This window comes from Spinacia oleracea, chromosome 4 (genome assembly GCF_020520425.1).
Source record: "Spinacia oleracea cultivar Varoflay chromosome 4, BTI_SOV_V1, whole genome shotgun sequence".
NCBI classification, from domain to species: Eukaryota; Viridiplantae; Streptophyta; class Magnoliopsida; order Caryophyllales; family Amaranthaceae; genus Spinacia; species Spinacia oleracea.
In genome coordinates, this window is record NC_079490.1 from 56,576,336 (window position 1) to 56,598,716 (window position 22,381).

The 22,381-nt window shown below is 36.0% G+C and overlaps 1 protein-coding gene across 1 annotated transcript; it reads right to left on the bottom strand.

The window, feature by feature from the left end:
* Nucleotides 1-59: 59 nt before the first annotated feature.
* Nucleotides 60-21,165, bottom strand: LOC110803718 (uncharacterized). Its single transcript, XM_022009256.2, has 4 exons — nt 20,885-21,165; nt 20,628-20,747; nt 16,985-17,215; nt 60-639 (listed from the first exon to the last, which is right to left on the bottom strand). The coding sequence occupies exons 1-4, from the start codon at nt 21,089-21,091 to the stop codon at nt 280-282; spliced, it is 918 nt and encodes a 305-aa protein (XP_021864948.1). The 5' UTR covers nt 21,092-21,165; the 3' UTR covers nt 60-279.
* Nucleotides 21,166-22,381: the final 1,216 nt, after the last annotated feature.

A 22,381-nucleotide genomic window follows, 5' to 3' on the forward strand; every position in this document is an offset into this window, starting at 1 on the left:
TGCTCAACTAATTACATTTCGACCATTCTGTGTTAAATAGCTGTTGATAAGATGATCAATTTTGATGTGTCAGGGTTTTGCTTTTCCATGCCTAATAAAAGGATTGTAGTTTCAATACAACACTGATAGCTTAATACACAAAATTAAGAATCAATGTAGGGGGTGGGTATTGCCGGCACACAATAGCAAAGTTCAACTAAAAAGGATAAAGCGGGGGTTAAATAATAGAAAAAGATGTGGTGTTGAAAAACACAACACTCTTAAGTTGGAATTTTGACATTAGGGAGAAGCCTCTAGCTCTTTGACAGCAAGTGGTTCATACCATTCAGGGACAAATCCAGCAGCTCTCCTTGCTTCTACATTGAAAGGTGGCTTCAAAGGCCCTCTGAAAAAAGTTCTAACTGTTGTATGGAACTTCTGAATGACTGCATCATCATCCTCAACTTGCTTGATTCCACTCTCTTCATTAGGAGAACGATTTGTACATCTCAAGCAAAGATATTTGAACCATCTTACCCCGGCAGCACAGTGAGTGATCTCCTCAGGATAAATCACAGTTTCTAGTAAATCTGCTGTTTTATCATCACCCCCATTGCGGAAACGAGCAATGGTTGTTGGTATCACATCAAGTCCCCTAGCCTGCATTCAACAGTTTTAGCAGGATAAAAGAGCTTCAGTAGAGGTAGTATTTGAATATTATCACATGCCATACCATTTTGTGGATAAAATTTGCTCAATATGGAACTTAGGAATGCCGGGAATGATTACATTTGCAATAATATGATTAACATACAACTAGCAGTCTTTACAGTTGAATAATAAAGTATGTGATATCGGCTTTTAGATGCACTTTTAAGAACGAAGAAAATTGAATCACTGATAAATGAACACCTCATGCTACCCTTTTCTATTGCTGTCTGTTTCCCCCTAATCAACCCAGAAGAAGGCAGGAACATCTTGTACGATTGTGAGGAGGGAAAAGAGTGTGGAAACTTCTCTCCATCTCTGAAACCTTCTGCATTATACGTTTTAAATCTTCGTTCATAAGTAACATAATTTGTCCCACCCTTTGAACAACCCTCCTTGAAACTTATTATTTCCTTTTTTATTTAAAATCTTTGGAAGTGAAAAACATATGATCTATTCCTTTTGTTGACCCTCCTGATAATTCTCCCCACAGATTACCTCTCCCCAGATCTTGTAATGTCTCTAGGCAGGCTTCAACCAACTGAAACGTGGCTATTAAGCTAAATGTTGATGCTTCCTAGAAAAATGATACTCTGTTGGCTGGTTTGGTAGGAACTGCACACCTGATAAAGGGATTATGGGAAAAGAGATATGCAACCTCAACTGCAATTCGGTAGTACTGTGGCTACACGATCAAGATTAGCCTGATCGAGGCTGAAGGATGGTTAAACACCATTGTCTCTGCACCAGTAAGACTGCAGTCATGCCCATATATTTATTTTTCACTTTTTATGCAGGGAATATGTACAATTTAAATTATATCCCATAATGGAAAAGAGAAATTAATGTCCATTTCCAATGGAGCCAAAGGTTCATTTGTTCTTTTGGTTGTGGGATGTAATGGACTAAATTAAAATGGCTCTTCAAACCTCTTCGCTTCCTTTCCATGAAGTAGAAGATCGTCGACCCGTTATTGCTTTTGGGTCAATTGGAAACAACCTCTCTGCAATGGGGTAAGGTTGCGTACGTCCGACCCCCCTTACCCCGCTTCTCGCGGGAGCCTCTTTGAGGCAATGTGGTAATGATAATGATAATGAATGGAACAGAGAAATTGACTTTTACTGAGGCAATGGGGTTTGATCAGAAGCTTCTTGTTGATGACGTTATAACAAAAGAAGCAAGGATTTGAAGAATTTAATTTAATCAACAAGCCATAATTAGCCTTTGTACAAAGCCCAAAACTGTATTAGACCTTCGTAAAATGCAGGTGGCATTAGGTGTAGGAGCCGTGTGATGGCTAGTAACAAATGCCTTGTTGAACCTTTTTAACATCTATCAATAGCACCAATCCCAAATATCCCCTTTAAAGCCTTGACGAACAAGCTCCAGCTAGATACATAAATATTTAGTCTTTAGTTTTGATTGCTCTCAAATGTTCATGCATTAGTAAATTTGTAGGCAAACATTCTGGAAGCATTGAAAAGGAAATGAAAACTTGCTGAAACCCTATTCTTCCAACATAGAAAGAATAGAAAAATACAAATCTGTGATTTTTCCAATTCTTATACGTGATCAATCTTATAACACATCTAACTAAATCTAATTAACTCGTTTCCCGATTTTTCTAACAACTTTCTGTTATTACTTAACTAGTCACGTGCAACTTACATGAATTCTAATAATGAGAGCTTTAGGAAATACTATGTTGAACTCACCATTATTCTCTATCACAGCTGCTCTCCAGTAATAGTTTTAACTTACTACAACACATGATGAGAATTGTAAAAATCAAATTCCATAAGAAGTTGCTTGAAATCCCATGAGGCAGATCACTTCACTTGGTATTTCACATCCTCCAAAAGGTATAACCAAACTGACTTGAAAATTGTTCCTTGTAACTTCCAAGAAAAACTTCTACAACAAACTGGCCAGCAAAGTGATTCCAATCAGCAACAGACACAACTTGAGAAGAGAGAGCTTCTAATTTAAATCCCATACTTCTAGCCACTTCAAGGTCAACAAAACTGTGTACTGCCTGAATCACTCAAAATGTGTAAAGGTTTATTCTCTGAATATCCCATAACTCTTCTCATGGTTTATTCACATAAATGCAAAGGTCCATTTCAGAAATCTCAAACCTAGGGCTATCCTCCATCTGACTCCAAGCCATAATCATGTTTCCCAAGTATCACAAAAGTAATGAAGACCCAAAGCTTGCTTTTTCTCCTTTCTGCAGCTGCAAGTTTTCTTTGTGGTCTAGAAAATAGTTTAGCAGGTTTGAAGAACAAGAGTTCAATTTGAAAGAAGGTTGAGTGGTAGAGCACTGCTTTGCAAACGTTCAGTGTAAGGTTTAGAAAACCCTGCCCAAAAGTCCGGGTAGGTTGATTTGTAGCAATGTTTAGCAGCCTCAATACTCACCTCCTGCAACGTGACATACTCACCCGCAGATGCCGATGTTGTAGGCTTGAAAGCCATTACAACTGGTTTAACAGTAAGCTTTAGACCCCCTCACAGAACTACAGAAAGTATGAATCAGGAAAAATATGGTTTTTTTGCACAGCATAACATACCTTAGGTTCTCACATTCATCAACAAAAGCTTCAATTGTACCAGTTTGATGTAATTTTTTGAATTACTTTGTTCCCTTTGTCTCGGATTACTAAAGGTCTGAACCCATTACTTTTATTATTATTTCTCAATTCTCACTTCCTATGGGACCACTTCACTAGCTACTTTCTAAAAAATAAAAAATAAAAAACTTGTTAAGAAAGAAACCCCCTATTCACACCTCTCAAAAAGCGAGCTAAGCATACTAAAGGTTCTTAAACTTTGCCCCAATTCTCAGTTTGGTCCCTCAACTTTCAAAATTTCCAGTTTCATCCCTAAAAATGTATGGAAAAATCTAGAAGTACAAACGGTGTTAGTTTTTGGTAACTTAGCTCAAACAAAATTTTTTCTAATTAGTCTTCATAAAACCTAATAATCCTAAATAATTCTGATAACTTAGCTCTCTCCTTCTCTCCTCTGCCTTCCTTAACGTTACGGCGTCACCACCTAAATCATCTCTCCAACAAAAACTCGCTCAAAAAATAAAGAGCACTCATAAATTATATGTGATTGCATTTTGGTAAGTGCTCTGGTTCATTGATGTCAAACTTATCCGTTACTTGAAGAAACAAGTTTGTCCTTAAGCTCTTTGGTGTTGAAATTTTTTTGTTGATCTGTGATTAAAATATTCTTCTTTTTTTTTTTGTTTGAGCGTGACTTCAACAAAACGGGTCAACGAGGGTGAGTAAAAAATCTCCTTGTGATGCAGGATTGTGCTTGTTAATTGTTACGGAATTTCCCATCATCAAAACTACCCAACAAAGCGTCAAGAGGTGTGTGTACGGTCTATCATTATTTTCTTATACTTCTAAATATTGAGGCCTAAATATGGATTCTACATAATAATCTCCCATTCTATCTATATGGGCCTACCATATCAGCAGATCTTGTGTTAAGCAATAAAAAGCAGCTGGATCACTTCATGTATGTTGATAAATTAGAGCCTTGATCGCCTATTCTGGTAACAAAAGGCGCTAAGCCGCTCCCGGGGAGACACCCTTTTCATGGGAACTTCAGAACCCTTGACGGGTCCAAGAGAAAAAGAAAGAAAAAACTGAACAAAAAGTTGTGATCAATGGAACTCCTAGTAGATGGTCTTGGCAATTGAACCAAATTAATGGGTTAATTAGGATTATTTGGGTTAATTATGGTTAATTATGTTTGGGCTAGATCATGAAAAGTTAGGACGAGGGAGAATGTCAGACCAATTAATAAAATTAGGAGGAGAAAATAAATGTTTATTTGACATAAAAATAAATTATTTTCGGCAAAAAAGGTATGTCATTATATTTTTGGCAAAGAAGCTAAGTATAAAAAGGTAACTCACATAAATTTGCCTTTTAATGCTTTTATTTTATTTTTCCTTTTTATTTAATGTACTTAACGGTCAAATGGATGGAAGTTGGTCGATGTTAGCTTATAGTGTTTTCCATCCATTTTGAGGGTCCAAACTGCGTTTTTGAAGGTTAAGGGACCAACTAGGAATTGGAGCAAAAGTTTAGGAACTGTCACTATGCTTAGCTCCTCAAAAGAAATTAACCCAATACCCAAAAACTTGATTAAAAAAAAAATCCACTATCAACTCAGATTACCACACAATAAATACTCCCTTTGTCCAAGATTAGTTTTATCCTTTCCTTTTTCATGTGTCCAAATTATTCTACACTTGTACTTTTAGAAAGACCCCACTAAAAATTAGTGTCACACACTTATCACATTCTTTAAAATACCTAGGTATCTCCTATAACAACTAGTTTTAAAAGAAAATAATACTCCATCTGTTTGAATGTAAATGCATCATTGGAGATTTCACGAAGTTATGAGTGTTAACTTTTGGATTATTTTACTGAGCAAATGGGCTAGTGGGTGAATTATTTACTTTAATAAAAGTAGAATGGTGACCAAGAAAAAGAGATCGTTTTTTGAGCCAATATGGATTTGATGACGACAAACTAAAGTAATCAACTACCGTGGTGTGCAAGGATCATTGACGAATAGTTGTGCCCAAGTCATCGATAGTAGAGCTCACCGGAGGTTGATGATTGTGAGATTCTTATCACAAAGAAGCATAAAATTCAGAGCTGGGACTGCAGAGCAGTTCTTTGAAAGGTCTGAATCCATTACTTTTATTATTATTTCTCAATTCTCACTTCCTATGGGACCACTTCACTAATTACTTTCTAAAAAATAAAAAATAAAAACCAATTAAGAATAAACCCCCTATTCACACCTCTCAAAAAGCGAGCTAAGAATACTAAAGGTCCTTAAACTTTGCCTCAATTCTCAGTTTGATCCCTCTACTTTCAAAAGTTCCAGTTTGATCCCCAAAAATGGATGGAAAAATCTAGAAGTATAAACGGTGTAGTTTTTCCGTTAAGTTCAATAAAAAGTTAATAAGCTGAATTGAAGTTGTTAAAAAAAGGAAATTGAATTCCACGTAGACTTTATAATTAAAAGACAAATAACTAAATAAGCTAAGTTAGTTTTTAGTACTTAGCGTATTTACCAAAAATAAGTTATTACGACTTAGCTTTTTTGACAAAAACAACTTATTTTTCTTAGCCCAAACAAAAAAGTTTCTAATTACTCTTCATAATTAAACCTAATAATCCTAAAGAATTCTGATAACTTAGCTCTCTCCTTCTCTCCTCTGCCTTTCTTACCGTTACGGCGTCACCACCTAAATCATCTCTCCAATAAAAACTCGCTCAAAAAATAAAGAGCACTCATAAATTATATATGATTGCATTTTGGTAAGTGCTCTGGTTCATTGATGTCAAACTTATCCGTAATTGCAGAAACAAGTTTGTCCTTGAGCTCTTCATTGTTGAAAAACTTTTTGTTGATCTGTGATTAAAATATATATATATATATATATTTTTTTGTTTGAGCCTGACTTCAACGAAACGGGTCAACGAGGGTGAGTAAAAAATCTCCTTGTGATGCAGGATTGTGCTTGTTAATTGTTACGCAACTTCCCATCATCAAAACTACCCAATAACGCGTCAAGATTGTCCATTTTCGATGGAGTCAAAGATTCATTTGTTCTTTTGGCTGTGGGATGTAATGACTAAATCAAAATGACTCTTAAAAACCTCTTCGCTTCCTTTCCATGAAGTAAAAGATGGTATTCCAGTTGTCGTCCCGTTATCGCTTTTGGGTCAATTGGAAACAACCTCTCTGCAAATTGTAGGGGTAAAGTTGCGTACACCCGACTCCCCCTTACCCCGCTTCTTGCGGGAGCCTCTTTTAGGCAATGGGGTAATGATAATGATGACTTTTAAATATTGAGGCCTAAACATGGATTCTACATAATAGTCTACCATTCTTCAATTCCATCTATATGGGCCTACCTTATCAGCAGATCTTGTGTTAAGCAATAAAAAGCAGCTGGATCAGTTCATGTATGTTGATAAATTAGAGCCTTGATCGCCTATTCCGGTAACAAAAGGCGCAAAGCCGCTCCCGGGGAGACACCCTTTTCATGGGTACTTCCAGAACCCTTGACGGGTCCAAGAGAAAAAGAAAGAAAAAACTGAACAAAAAGTTGTGATCAATGGAACTCCTAGAAGATGGCCTTAGCAATTGAACCAAATTAATGGGTTAATTAGGATTATTTGGGTTAATTTGGTTAATGATGTTTGGGCTAGATCATGAAAAGTTAGGAGGAGGGAGAAAATAAATGTTTATTTTAGGATATAAAAATAAATTATTTTCCGCAAAAAAGCTAAGTCATTATACTTTTGGCAAAGAAGCCAAGTATAAAAGTTAACTCACATAAATTTTCCTTTTAATGCTTTTATTTTATTTTTCCTTTTTATTTAATGTACTTAACGGTCAAATGGATGGAAGTTGGTCGATGTTAGCTTTTGAAAGTTAAGGGACCAAACTGGAATTGGAGCAAAGTTTAGGAACTGTCACTATGCTTAGCTCCTCAAAAAGAAATTAACCCAATTCCCAAAAACTTGATTAAAAAAAATTCCACTATCAACTCGGTTTACCACACAATAAATACTCCCTTTGTCCAAAATTAGTTTTATACTTTCCATTTTCATGTGTCCAAATTATTCTACACTTGTACTTTTAGAAAGACCCACTATCATTTGAATACATATCTCCTCCCACTACTGAAAATTAGTGTCACACATTTATCACATTCTTTAAAATACCTAGTATCTCCTATAACAACTACTTTTAAAAGAAAATAATACTCCATCTGTTTGAATATAAATGCATCATTGGAGATTTCACGAAGTTATGAGTTTTAACTTTTGGAGCATTATACTGAGCAAATGGGTTAGTAGGTTAATATTTACTTTAATAAAAGTAGAATCGTGACCAAGAAAAAGAGGTCATCTGTTAGAGCCAATATGGATTTGATGATCACAAACTAAAAGCAATCAACTACAGTGGTTTTCAAGTTGTATGTGTGCAAGGATCATTGATGAATAGTTGTGCCCAAGTCATCGATAGTAGAGTTTAATGGAGGTTGATGATTGTGAGATGCTTATAACAAAGAAGCATAAAATCCAAAGCTGGAACTGCAGAGAAGTTCCTAAGGACGGACTCTAGAGAAGCTAGAAGTTACATAGTTCCTTCGGAAGAACCGAAACTCCAGATGAGCTAGAGGAACTCCGAAAGAGAAGTAGCAGTTGCGAAGGGGAAACTCGAAGAGAAGAAGTCTGTTCGTATGAGTTTACATTCTTAGGCTTCACTGTAAGGAAACAAGAACTCGTGTCAGTGGAGCTCGTGTCATGGGAACTTGTGTCAGTGGAACTCGTGTCCGAGGAACTCGTGTCTAGGAACTTGGTCTGCATCCTAAATATAATGTCAGTATGCATTAATCTAATTGTCAGTTAACTTAGAATATAAACGTGCATTTAGGAAAAAATTTTACGAGTTTTAATTTGATTAAAGTCTTTAATAAATAGGTAATTGACTAAGTTTATGATTCTAAATAAGATAAATAAGATTTATATTTTGGGATTAATTAATTAAATTAGTTAATTAACTAGAGTCCATTAAAATTGGGAATCCTAGGTTGTAAAGGTTAAATAAACGTTTATAAGTAAAACAATTAGGTTCCTATTTACTTGAGAATCCCAGGGAGTTATGAAAAAATCACGTTGCATATAACTGACATTTAGTAAGTTTTTCTTAGGAACTTGGAGATCATGCCTAGAAAATAGGAGACATATGTATAAAAAGGCAAAAGGCGCAACAAGGAGATAGGGCCCCTAGGCGCAGGCATAAGGCGCGCGCCTCATCGAAGTGAGGCGCATATTTATAAAAATAAAATAATCAGTACATAATGATAAATCAGTTATTAGGTTCCTATTTACTAGAGAATCCTAAGGATTTGTGGAAAAATCACGTTGCATATAACTGACATTTAGTTTTTTTTTAATTCCGCAATTATTTTGGTTACAAGTTCCTAGTACAATTTACCCCCCCTCTTGCAGTGTACCATCCGAATAACAGGTGGTATCAGAGCTGGAACTCAGTAACAAGCAGAAAACCCTATTGAGTCAAGTTCTTGGAAGAGATGGAAACTTACAAGAATATTATCCCTATTGGAAGAATAGAATGGAAATCTTCTAACTTTCGGGAGTAGAATGGAAGATAATTATAAAATCTGATGAGAGAGAGGGAAGAGAATGGAAATCTGATGAGGTAGAAGATAAAGATAAGATTTGATGAGAGAGAAAAAAGGTTACTCAACCATGCGACCACCATTGTTCGATGGGAAATATTATCCCTACTGGAAGAATAGAATGGAAATCTCCATCAAAGCCGAAAACTAGCAGGTATGGAGAGTAATTGAAGTAGGGAACTTTGAAGTTACAATGACAAATGAAGAAAATCAGGTTGTTCCTAAACCACTCTCTCATTATGACAAGTCTGATTATATAAAGCTTGAAATAAATTCCAGGGCTATTAAATAGTTGCAATGTGATCTTGGTCCTAATGAATACAATCGTGTTATGGGTTGCAAAACCGCTAAGGAAGCTTGAGAACTACTTCAAATTACTCATGAAGGAACTAACGAAGTAAAAATGTCTAAAATTAACCTGATAATGAATAAATATGATTTATTTGTAATGGAACCTTATCAGTCAATTCGAAACATGGTCAATTGTTTTTCTAACATTACAAACGAGTTGGAGTTTCTTGGAAAGTCTATTCCTTCTGAGGTTAGAAAATTGTTGCGAAGTGTGAAAGATGTTGATCAAAAAGTTTTGGTGGGAGATAAGGAAATCAAGGATAGATGGAGGTTCTACTTTGATAACTTGTTCAACGGGGATCAAGGGCGCGATATTGGGGATACAAATATCCCTCGGGATATGGTTAAACTAGACTTTATGCGAAGAATTCAAAAGAGAGAAGTCGAAATGGCACTGAAAAAGATGGGACGCAAGAGGGCAGTGGGGCCCGATGGTATACCTATCGAGGTCTGGAGATGTTTGGGAGAGAGGGGTTGTATGGTTAACAACTCTTTTCAACAAGATTTGGGAAAGTAATAGGATGCCAGTAGAGTGGAGGAAAAGTACTATCATCCCCTTGTACAAGAATAAGGGTGATGTCCAGGATTGTGCCAACTATCGAGTAATCAAACTAATGAGTCATACTATGAAACTTTGGGAGCGGATTATTGAGCAAAGACTGAGGAGAACAGTGAAAATTTCGGAGAACCAGTTTGGTTTTATGCCTGGGAGATCGACTATGGAGGCAATTCATATTATAAGGCAACTAATGGAGAATTATCGGGATAAGAAGAAGGATTTATATATGGTTTTCATTGATTTGGAGAAGGCGTATGATAAGGTACCAAGGGAAATTCTTTGGTGGGCATTAAGTAGGAAAGGAATTCCGAGGAATTATATTGATATCATCAAGGACATGTATGAGGGAGTTAGCACGAGTGTGAGAACTAGTGTTGGTAAGACCGAAGAATTCCCCATTACGATTGGAGTGCATCAAGGTTCCGCACTTAGCCCGTTTCTTTTTGCTATAGCCATGGACGAATTGACGAGGTCAATCCAAGATGGTATACCCTGGTGCATGATGCTTGCAGATGATATTGTGTTGATTGATGAAACAAAAAAAGGAGTGGAAAGTAAGTTAGGAGTTATGGAGATAAACGTTGGAATCTTAGGGTTTTAGGCTGAGTAGAAACAAGACGGAATATATGGAGTGTAAGTTTAGTGGAGTCCAAGATAGAGAGACAGGGGGATTACCTTAGATGGGAGAATTGTCCAAGGCTCTGAAATGTTCCGTTATTTAGGATCTATTATCCAAAAGGATGGAGAATTGGATGGCGATGTGGCCCATAGAATCAAAGCAGGTTGGTTGAAGTGGAAAGGTGCCACAGAGTTCCTATGTGATTCAGGCATGCCCCAAAGATTGAAGGGAAAATTTTACCGCACGGCAATTCGACCGGCTTTGTTATACGGCACGGAATGCTGGCAGTGAAACATTGTCACATGCACAAGATGAATGTGGCGGAGATGCGCATGTTACGTTGGATGTGTGCGCATACAAGAAAGGATCATTTGAGGAATGAGATTATTAGGAAGAAAGTAGGGGTTGCACCGATTGAGTTTAAGATGATGGAAAATCGTTTAAGATGGTTTGGTCATGTAAGCAGAAGATCAAGTGATGCCCCGGTTAGGAGGATAGAAGGGTGGCAAAATGATAGAATTGCAAGGGGTAGGGGAAGACCTAAGAAAACTTGGAGGAAGGTGATTGAGCACGATATGAGCTTTTTTGGGATTGAGGAAAATATGGTGTTGGATAGGACAGAATGGAGGGAGAGAATATATATTGATGACTTCATTTGACTTATAGAGCTTTCATGTTTCTGTTTCTTTCTATTTTTTAATTTATTTTTTATTCTTATTTTATTTTTTTATTTTATTTTTAAAATTCTTATTATTTTATTTTATTTTTAAATGCTATTTTGAAATGTACTTATTTTACTTATTCATTTATTTTAAACTTACTTATTTTTTATTATCTCTTACAATATTTCTTCTATAATATATATACATTTTTCTCTTATTTTACTTTCATTCATTCCACCTTCTCTTCCTTGCTTTTTTCTTTTTACTTCCTGCTCCTTTCTGGTTTGATTGGTGACAATGACGATCTCCTACGACGATTCATGTTAGCCGACCCCAAATCATTTGGAGACTAAGGCTTTGTTGTTGTTGTTGTAGTGTCCCTCGAGATAAAAGGTGGACGGTTAAAGTAACTGCATTCCAAGAATCAGAAGATTTCACCAAGTTCCACATTAAGGGACTCGCTGGATCATTGATGACCCACGAGTTACACATAGGAACTCATGAAGGTGAAAGACCAATAACGGATTCTCTTGCACTAAAAGCTGAAGAAAGTGACGAATCTAACATTGATGTAGAAGAAACTATGAAGATTGTTCGAAAATTCAAAAGGATGTACACAAGTTTGAAATCGAACAAAAATAAAGGTAAAATTCTTCTAACAAAATTTTGGAGTCTGATTATTATAGGTGTGGCAGTTTAAATCATCATATCGGAGAGTGCCCTAAATGGGAACAAGGATTAGATTATGAAGAGGAACTTTTAGATAGAGGAACAACTCAAGATTCTCGATTATGTCTAATGGCTAATTCTAACTTTGAGCGTGAATCTGAGGTATGCGTTAAAAAGTCTGTTATTTTTTTCATTATGGAACCCCGACCAATGTAGAGTTCCTAGTCCTAATAACTAGACTTTATGAATGCCTAAGTGAGGGGGAACAACGCATGACACTAGTTGTTCCTAGTAATCATTAGCAATACATTTTATTCTCTCACTAGAAAGGCATATTAAGAAGAAAAATTTGTTAATATTAATCCAACATTTGGCCGATTTTCTTTTATTAAGTCCACCTACCACATATTTTTTAATAATCCCACATTTACTACCCGACGAATTTTATTGGGCCTAACATGTCATAAACTTGCTGTAGGCGGTAATATATCCCTACATGGCAGTACTCTCTCTCGACATATTCAGTCATCATCATCAATTCATCACCATCTCGTTGACTTTTTCACCGGTTATCGATCACTAAAGCCCAATAAAAGTCGTTGGGTAGTAAAGGTGGGATTATAAAAAAATATGGCGTAGGTGGGATTAATAAAAGAAAATCGCCCAAAGGTTGGATTAATATTACCAAATTTTACTATTAAGAATGTAGGATATCTTATTTAAGAATGTAGGGAATCATTAGCGTTTTCTATCCATTTTGAGGGTCCAAACTGCGCTTTTGAAAGTTAAGGGACCAAACTGGGAATTGGGGCAAAGTTTAGGAACTGTCACTATCCTTAGCTCCTCAAATAGAAATTAACCCAATACCCAAAAACATGTTAAAAAAATATTCCACTATCAACTACGAATTACAACACAATAAATACTCCCTTTGTCTAAGATTAGTTTTATACTTTCCATTTTCATGTGTCCAAATTAGCGTACACTTGTACTTTTAGAAACACTCCACTATCATTTGAATACATATCTCCTCCCACTACTAAAAGTTAGTGTCACACACTTATCACATTCTTTAAAATACCTAGGTATCTCCTATAACAACTAGTTTTAAAAAAGAAAATACTCCATCTGTTTGAATATAAATGCATCATTGGAGATCGCACGAAGTTACAAGTGTAAACTTTTGGAGTATTATATAGAGCAAATGGGCAAGTGGGTGAATTATTTACTTTAATAAAAGTAGAATGGTGACCTAGAAAAAGAGATCATCTAAATACCGAGTAAGAACAAAATGAAATTATTTTTGATTGGGGACCAAGGGGTGAAATATGATAAAAAGTTACCAAGAATAAAAATGATGCGTTTATTTAGAAATACATGAAGTACTTCACTATCTCTTTTCACATCTAATTTTCTAATAAAATAACAATTGATAAATGATAACAAAACACAACTTATCACCGTATATGACATGGTAAGTGTCAAAACAAACATGGGAAGGAGGGAGTACTACATTAATCCCAACCTCGTCTTTAATTTGTGTAAAATATTATTATACTCAAACTGTTGCGAGCATATTCGGATGGAGGGAGTACTACATTAATCCCAACCTCGTCTTTAAATCTTGCATTAAGGTCAACTAGTCTTATATGCACGCTATGCGTGCGAGATTATATAAAAACTAAAAATTGTGTTATGACAACTAATCACAATATATAATATGCTAGAAAAATTGTTCAAATAGTTCGTATGAAGAAAAAATTAGATATAATCTCTAGTTAAAAGCATTTACATAGTTAAACAATGTAATACACATGATATGACAAAAAAAACTACACTACAGTACTAAAGTAAAGAAAATTAACATGTAAATCTCACTCCTCCTCATTTCTTCTTCCTCCCTCCCTTCTTCAACCCCAATGCAACACATTTCCTCTTTCATACATTTCTTAATTCGCATTCATTTCAATTTTACTCCTCCCCAAATCCCATTTATTATTCGAATAATTATTCTCCCTCCTAATTTGATTTTTATTTTTATTTTAATATAATAAATTGGTTCTGATTCTCTGGTGCTGCACTTCATCCGTGTCAATTTAATGGATATGCCATGGAATTAAAACTCGGCCGTTCTGTAACCTATTTTGGATTTGCCGTTACGCGAAAACCCGTTACGTTACGGTTTGACAAAAATCACGTCTTACTCCCCGTGACGTCCGTTACGTAACGGTGACTCGCCGCGTTAGACGTTTTTTTATCCGTTACACCGTTCTTTTACATAAATTGACCAAAAATGTTTTTGTAATTAGTTATGTAGTTTATGAAACATGATATTTCTAGCGCTTATTTGTTCACAGAATATAATAGTCACTCATATTAGGATAGATTTGGTTATATTGTCTTGATATAATACTTTTTAGACTAAAAATGTAATAATAAGGCTTAGACATGCTAACGTGGTTTTTTTCAAAAAATTCACACCGCGTTAGCCGCGATCCGTTCTATTCTTCCGTTACAAGCGGTTTCCGCGACAACGCGACCGTTACCGCGAACGCGACCGCATCCGCGTATTTTTTCTATGGGATATGCTGCAACCCACTTATTCTCTCTCCTCAACCCACCATTTTTCTCTCCTTCAATGTAGCAAAACCCAAAATCCGAACACCCATTTTCTCTCTCCTAAAAAATGAGTCCCCTTTGCTGCATTGCCCCAGTTTCAGTAGATCGGGAAAAAAACTCCACGGGAAACGTGATTGGGAAACCGAATGAAACAGGGTTCGAACGGAGCGTTGATGTTGGTGAAGATGATCGATCTCGAGCTTGATTGAATCTTCTAATTAACTCGTAAAACATCTCCATCTTCATTTCTTCATATTCGTACTCAAATCCATCTGTTGTTGCTGTTGCGTCTGATCTTGATTTTGATATTTCCTTCTCCGTTTCTGATTTCATCATCTAACTTTACTTAATTTCAACCTAACAATTTGTCTTTTCTATTGGCAAGAGCAAGAGCAAGAGTCGAAGAGGCTTTTGATTGAACTGGTATCGGGATGGTTTTGGTATTTATGAATAAGAGTAATTGTGAAATGTTTCATTACCTAGTGTAATTTCTGGCTTAATTTATGGCGGAATTTTTGGTGTAATTTTTGGCGTAATTTTTTTGGGCTTTGATTGCCTGGCGTAATTTTTGAATTTTGCAAGTAATTTGTGCTATAATGAAGTAATTTATTTGTAGTTTTCCTTTCTTATTTTCTGACTTTTTTCTTTTGACGTAATTGATTCTTTGCATTGATTGATTTTTGTTTTGCCCTTTTATTGTATTTATTAATTATTGTTAATATAATTTTTGGTCAATAGGGTTATACGGGCATTTTAGTCTATTCAAAAGGGGACACCAAAAGTGGGATTACCGAAATGACTCTCCCCTCTTCCCTTATGTAATAGAGATTAAATCCCAATCTTGTCTTTAATCTTGCATTAAGGTCAATTACAAAATCACTCACTCAACATGCTTTTCAGAGCAAGATAATTTCAAACCCAATTCCCAGGTTCGTTTATCATGTATAAAGAGGCCAGATCTACTTTTTGGTCATCCTTACATCACTTTTTAATCCAAATTCCAGGGTTAGTCCCACCAAATTTAGGGAATTCAAGATTAGGCACCTACCCTAGGGTCCTGGTGGAATTGGGACAGATTGTTGTGAACTTCTTGGAGAATCTGTAGAATTTCTTCTTGAAGCTTCAACGTTAGCAGTTAGATATTTCAGTTCTCTAATCAAAAGCATCATCTGCATCCTGCACCATGCTTTCTTCGAATTTCTTTCTTGAACCTCCAATTTCTGCTCCATCAACTTAACTTGCTCCTCCAATGAACAAAATTTTAAGTTGGTGGAGCCAACATTGAAAATTTGAGGCAATCAATTGAACTGAATCCCAGTTGGAGTTAATAAGCTGAATCAATTGATCAATTAGCCAAAGCTATAGTGTAACAGTGAGTTTCAAGCTCACTTAAACGTCAGAAAGTAGTGGACAAAGAAGAGAGAAAGACACGGAGGAACTAAGAAAGGGAAAGAAGAGCGAGGAAAGAGATTATTGTATATGATGAATGAATTATTTACACAATACAACTGATCTTACATAGCTAACCATTCTAACTAACTTCATTGTTTCCCGATATTTCTAACAATTTTACGGTATTACTTAACCAAACACGTGCAACTCACATGAATACAAGGTTTTCCTACAACACTTGTAATGTCTATACCCAATATTTCATTACTCCATGACTCTATCCACCGTCACCAACCAATCCCTATAGGCTATACACACCACAACATGTTGCACAGCACATAAGCAACAAGACATAATCAACGCCACAGGGATATAATCAGCAACCCAAATGCCACTAATTTATGGGTCATAAAAATGTAGAAAACCTAAAACTACCATGTTTTTCCTCATTCACACTATTGAAAGGTCACAACTAACAGAATCATTATCATGGTGTTGCATGGGGAAGGCAAGGGAAGCCTTGTGCTAGTCCAGTGGTCTTCAAAATCGTTGACCCGGCTATCGAGTCCAGTGATTTTTTCATCCCGCTTGCGAGTAAATAGTCATAAGATTTATTTCAATTTCTATTTTTCTTGAATGGGTTTTCCAATGTTGTGCACGAGTGAAGTGCAAAACAAATACTCCTGCTTTGGTTAATAAAGTCAAGTTGTATCCTATTGTTTTTGTTTAAATTTAGGGTGATTTAAAGCCATATATAACTTCTAACTAAACATATTCTTGCTCGCCTTTCCTCAGGGTAATAGAATAAGAGAGAAGGTAGAAAAACAGTTCCAAAACTCCCATCAAATTACTATGCAAAAAAAGAAAGAGAACATGTCAGCACACACTTTATTCATGCTCTAAATTACCGATCTTTCTGTTTCTGAGTCCCTGATGTATTGTGTTCTTGGTACTTGGATTCTGAAATGTACCAGAATAAGCATAGTTTTATATACCTACTACCTAATATGACAATCTAGGTAAGAAATATGATAAAAGCTCTACACTGTACAGAAGGCATCACCTAATAAAACCTTTTAACATTAGAAAGTGGAAATTTGGTAAACTTTTGGACAATGCAGGGAAATCAAACAGTAATATCAGTGTGTGGGACTAAATGGAGTTACCTCATGGACACAATGTTCAATTGCTAACCGTGCCAAAAGATCATTTGATGTTGCAATCGCTGAGTCCCATAGACCATCGTGGGCCGGCAAAGCTCCATAAGAAGAGCCCAGTTCCCCAAGGCGGATAGCAAGAAGGCTGAAGTGTCTACCTTCATCCTGTGCAACTTTAACAAAATCTGTGAAGAATTCCCTTGGCATTGCTTCTTGTTTGCCAAAACGAGCAATAATATCCTGAAAAACATTTAAAAGTTAATTGGGAATATAGAAGCTATTGAGACCAACACAATAGTATAAAAAAATGAGTTGAATAATACGAATTAGAATGTAACCAAATCAATCATAGAACAGAAGCACCACAGCAAAAGGATACTTTGTTTTTATTTTTATTTTTATTTTTATAATCGCACCATTTATAATTTTACACTATTCACACACTCTCTTTTATCAATTTTTTGTAATTTACACTTAAGTAATAGTCATGTGGGATCTTGTTAGGTTCATCACCATTGGCAAGTAAGATCTAGTATGAATTGGCGATCAGAAGAATTTATCACGGGATCTCGAAAATAAGTAATTTCTGCTGGGGGCATTCCTATTCCTTTTGCTAATGCTTTCTCCCGGCCCCGGCCAGGTCAAGAAAGTGATTTTATGATATGAGCGAGCCGAAGTGTAACCATAACTTCTTTTGAAGGCAAGTGTGAAACATCAAACGGTGCAATTATAAAAAAAAAATCAGAAATAAAACAGAGGAAGTATACAGAGAGTAATTTGTGAGCAAAAACTCATCCAGAAAGCTCAATTCATAACCAATATTCAACAGTAAAGCTTACATAACGTATTCTTGAACTATTTTTTCAGCTTTTGGGAAGCCAAAAACAATATAGCTTTATGAGCTTATACGTTACTCAGACACAAGTATGAGACTACACGTACATATCCACGCGCCTGATGCATCAAAATGGGACTGTCTAAAATTGGAATGGAGTGCAGCGACACAACATTCATGATTTTAAAGAATTTTGTATATGATTTTCATGTTGCAAATATATATGCATATTTCAGGGTTGACTCAGTGTAGAAAAGGCACGGCGCGCATAAGGCTTTAAGGGTTAAGTGCCTGCAGTTTCCACGAGGGGTAGGTGCAGCGCACCAAAAGCCACACAACTGTTTCTTTTACACCAAATATTTCAACTTTTATTAAGAGTGCACCGGGGAGTAGAAGGATCCTCATCGCCTCAATGCACCTTGAGCTTTTTTAAACATTGTGTTGACTCTTTTTCTTTCCTTGTTAAAGTATGATACCAAGAGCATAGGTCGTTTTGAGCACATATGATATATCACATGGTTTTCTCTTCTCTTGCTTCTCTTTTACCTATATTCTTTATGAATACGTTATTTGAAACAATTGAGGTGTCTGGAAGAAAATTTAAGTGCCATTTAAGGATTCCATATGATCATTGGAGCACCAAGTTTCTGACACAATCCAACACACACGAGATGAAGTGAACTGTTAATGATGCATAATTATAGAGAGTTTTCTGATTTTTATGTGTTCCTTTGAATTAATAGTGAGTAATAAGTCTTGTTTGTATGTTTGGTTTAACTTCCTAAACCTAGAAAGCATAAGCTCATCATAAACTCCAAAACTGATTTTAATAGCATAAGTCAATCGGGCCTCTAAACAGGATACACAAAACAGAAAAACTAATCATACCTAGCTTGGGATTCCTAAAAGCCAAAGGCATATGAAGACTAAGAAAACATAAATAAATTCCAAGTAGAAAACTAACTCGGCAAGGATGGCAAATCTGAAAATAAGAAGCAAATCTAATATGCTTAAAGGATATGTTATTTGGAGACAGGTACTAGTGTCGGGAACGGATACATGTCCAAGTGTTTGACTCGGCTAAATTATGAAAAAATTCCATGATTTGTCGACGATCCAATCATCCAACACGGGTAATTTGAGGTAAATGAAGCATCCTAGTAACAACTTAAAGTACAACCTCTCCCTAGTAAGATAGTAAAAACGTGTAAGCCAACTTTAACACAAATACTACTCTAGCTAAGAAACTAAGTAAAATCCTACACAAAGTAGAAACTAGTAAGAACCAGATTTATTCCCCGTCGCCAAAGTAATCAAACTTGCCATCTAGATTCGTTGTTATGCCGCCCAAACTATCAAATATAAAGTACACGCAAGAGAAGAAACATGCATGCATAGCATCATCAACATAACATTATAAGCATTACAGCCACGAAATAGACTATGAATTTTGGTGTTTTGACGAAATCTAACTCAAAAGTTACTTCTAGGCCTCTTTTGTGATGTATTTGGTCTTGGATAAGAATCTATACATTTTAAATTGTATAAAAAGGACTGGTGTTTGGTTGAGCTTTTTGGAATTGGTTGGAATGGAGTTAGAATCCATTCCATCCATATTATTGTTTGGTTGAGACATTTTGGTATGGAACTTCATACCTAGGGGTTTCTAACTCCATCCCATCCCCCTAGAATCTCATACCCACCTTACCCCCTAAGATTCACAATCCATTCCACCCAAGATACAAACCCTAACTAAAAAAAACCAACACAATAGGTTGACAGCACATCACCACTTTTGATCTAACCACCGTCACCGGCCAGACTTTACTCTTTCTCCGGCGACTTGACCGAGGACGTGGGTGATGACTGTTATTTTAGATCGATGGAATGTATCCTCCATCTTAATGTCGGCAATTGAGTATTCAAAAACTCAATTTGTAAATTAAAACACTAAGATACAAAGAGAATGCAAATGATGAAGGTGTATTGATCAATCTTGTTCATAAAAATGTTGGCGATGAAGTTACATGGGCGAAAACTCACAGTGATGAAGTCATATGGCATTTCAGATGGAATAAGGTGATAGAGGAAGTGGTGTTTTAATGGAAGTCGAATTGATGATGACCATTGACGATGTATTCTCAGTGATGGAGTGAAGGACTTAGTAGTACATTAATGGGGGATATGATGAGGATTGAGGACAGAGATGGTTGGAGACTTGGAGGTGCAAAAACATATAAATTATACTTCCTCAGTTCATTTTTACTCGTAACGTTTGTCACTTTCACGCATGCCAATGCACAACTTTAATCATTTATATTTTAATTCTCTTTAAGCAAAAATTATAAAAAATTATTATTTTGAAGATACATATTAAGACGAATCTAACAAGATCCCACATGACTATGTTTTAACTTACCTATAAATCATCAACAATAGTCAAAGTATAATATGTGAATAGTGTAGAAATCACAAACGTTGCGAGTATTAAAAATCGGAAGAAGTATTTTATTAATTTTGATGCATAATGTACAAATTAAATTTTTTTATGTTCAGATGTTTAGTATTCCACTCCAAAAATAAATCAAACATTATGAATAGGATATAGAATCCATTCCAAAAGCAAACCAAACAACTTCAGACTGGTATGGGAATTTGAACCCATACGCCTATGGTATGAGATTCCATACCATTTCATTCCATATCTCTTTGGTCTCACACTGCCGCTTGTGTATGTGTAAAAACTTATAACTACTTCAAATGTGATGAACAACAGCAGTAATACCAAACAAAATGTAGATATGACAAGATTATTACCCATGATAAGTCAATGGCCCAACTCTCAGTATGCACAAGACTGTGTATAATTGCTTGACGGCTATGAAGGCTGCCAGCTTTACCCAACTTGGGCATAAGACTTGGGGACAACAACTTGACCTGCACATGAATAAAAAATTTAAAAACAAAAATAAAAAAAACTCACTCTCTTAGGCATTTTATCAAATAGGTAAAATGCAATTGCAAAACCAAAAAAAAGAAAAAAAAAAAAACAACTTGCAGAAGAAGATGATTACATTGGCGGGACGTGCTGGGCGATCAGGGATTTGAAGGTCGGTAGAAGAATGGTAAGGTTGAGAAATGATGCCTTGAAGCCATTTGCAAGCAACAGCGTCACCAAGTTTAGCCTTCTCAAAGGGGTCTGCTGTGTTCAACACTCGCAATGCTGCTTCTACTAATGTTTCCGCTTCGCCACTCGTGATGTTTGACTCGGTTTGGCTCATGTCTCCTTTCTCAATCTCAATCCAACCCACCCCTCGTCCTTTGTGTTTTGTACTCTCCCGTTATCTTTTAATATACTCCCCCTATTCCTTTTTATTTATCCCATTTGTCTTTTTTAGACAGTCTATAAAAGATTGACCCATTGACCATTACTAGGGGTGACCGGCTGAGCACAACATAGTACCCTGTTAAAATTTTGGGAATCGAGATCGGAACCTATTGTAACAAGTTCCTTAAAATGGGAATCGAAACTTGTTGGAACATGTTCTGATTCAGGGTACCTGTTATTTTAAAAATTTAAATAAATTATTGATATTTTTATTGAAAAATTATTTACTTTACGGTTTTCCCTTTGATTGTTTTATAACTTGGGCTTAGGTTGTAATTCTATATTTATGTTTTCCAAAAATTAGCTTGGATTGTTTATATTTTGGGAATATGAAACAAATTTATATGGCCCAGTTCCTTATTTTGGGTACTCCATGTTAGAATTAATGTGTACAGGGTACCCAACAGGGTACCTGTTTCAAAAAAATTGAGAATCGGGACTGGGACCTGTTGCAACAGGTTCCAAATTTGTTACCCGGAACCGGAATCTGTTGTGCAGATGCTGATGTGTAAGCTTTTCAATTAGGTACAAGAAAAACAGGTTTGGGCAACGGAAAAAGTCGTCGCCCAAACATAGAAATTCGTCGCCTTTAGTTTAGGGCGACGATTTTATCCGGCTCAAAGGTCGTTGCTATAGGGTCGAGGCCCTTGCTATATTTGGGCGTCGAAGTCATATTTCGTTGCACAATAATTACTTTGTGCGTCGAGTAAAAGTCGTTGCCCCAACTTTGTATTGGGCAACGAGATGTATATTTGTCGCCTAAAGTGTAAACAAATGTGCGACGAAGTTTAGAGTCGTTGTCCTATGTTTGTGACTTTGTGCAACGACTTTCACTTTCGTTGTCCATAAGTCGATATCTTTGGGCAACAAATTATCTTTTTCGTTGCCTATAAACTGTCACTTGGTGCGATGACTGTTTGGATTCCGTCGCCCAAATGAGTCATTAATTTTTTTAATGGTAGTTTTGTGCAACACTATCTTTGTTGCCCATAGTATTATGGGCAACGAAACTTGTTGCACACAAGTTTAAATCACGCGCCAAATTAATAATGCTTATGTCAACATATTTTTCGCCCATGCGTATTATAAGCTACATATTCCGTATATGATTTCTTCCCTGTTTATATATGTGCTAAATGATTAATGAAAAAAAGATTGACATAAAAAACAATTATGAATAACA

Bases quoted from the DNA above. Each gene is read 5' to 3' on its own strand.
- LOC110803718 (XM_022009256.2), bottom strand. From the start codon at position 21,091: ATGAGCCAAACCGAGTCAAACATCACGAGTGGCGAAGCGGAAACATTA. The intron at 17,216-20,627 runs GTAATAATCTTG...AATGTTTTTCAG, and splicing joins GGGCCATTGACTTATCATGG to GATATTATTGCTCGTTTTGG. The intron at 640-16,984 runs GTAACTCCATTT...TGTTGAATGCAG, and splicing joins TTGAACATTGTGTCCATGAG to GCTAGGGGACTTGATGTGAT.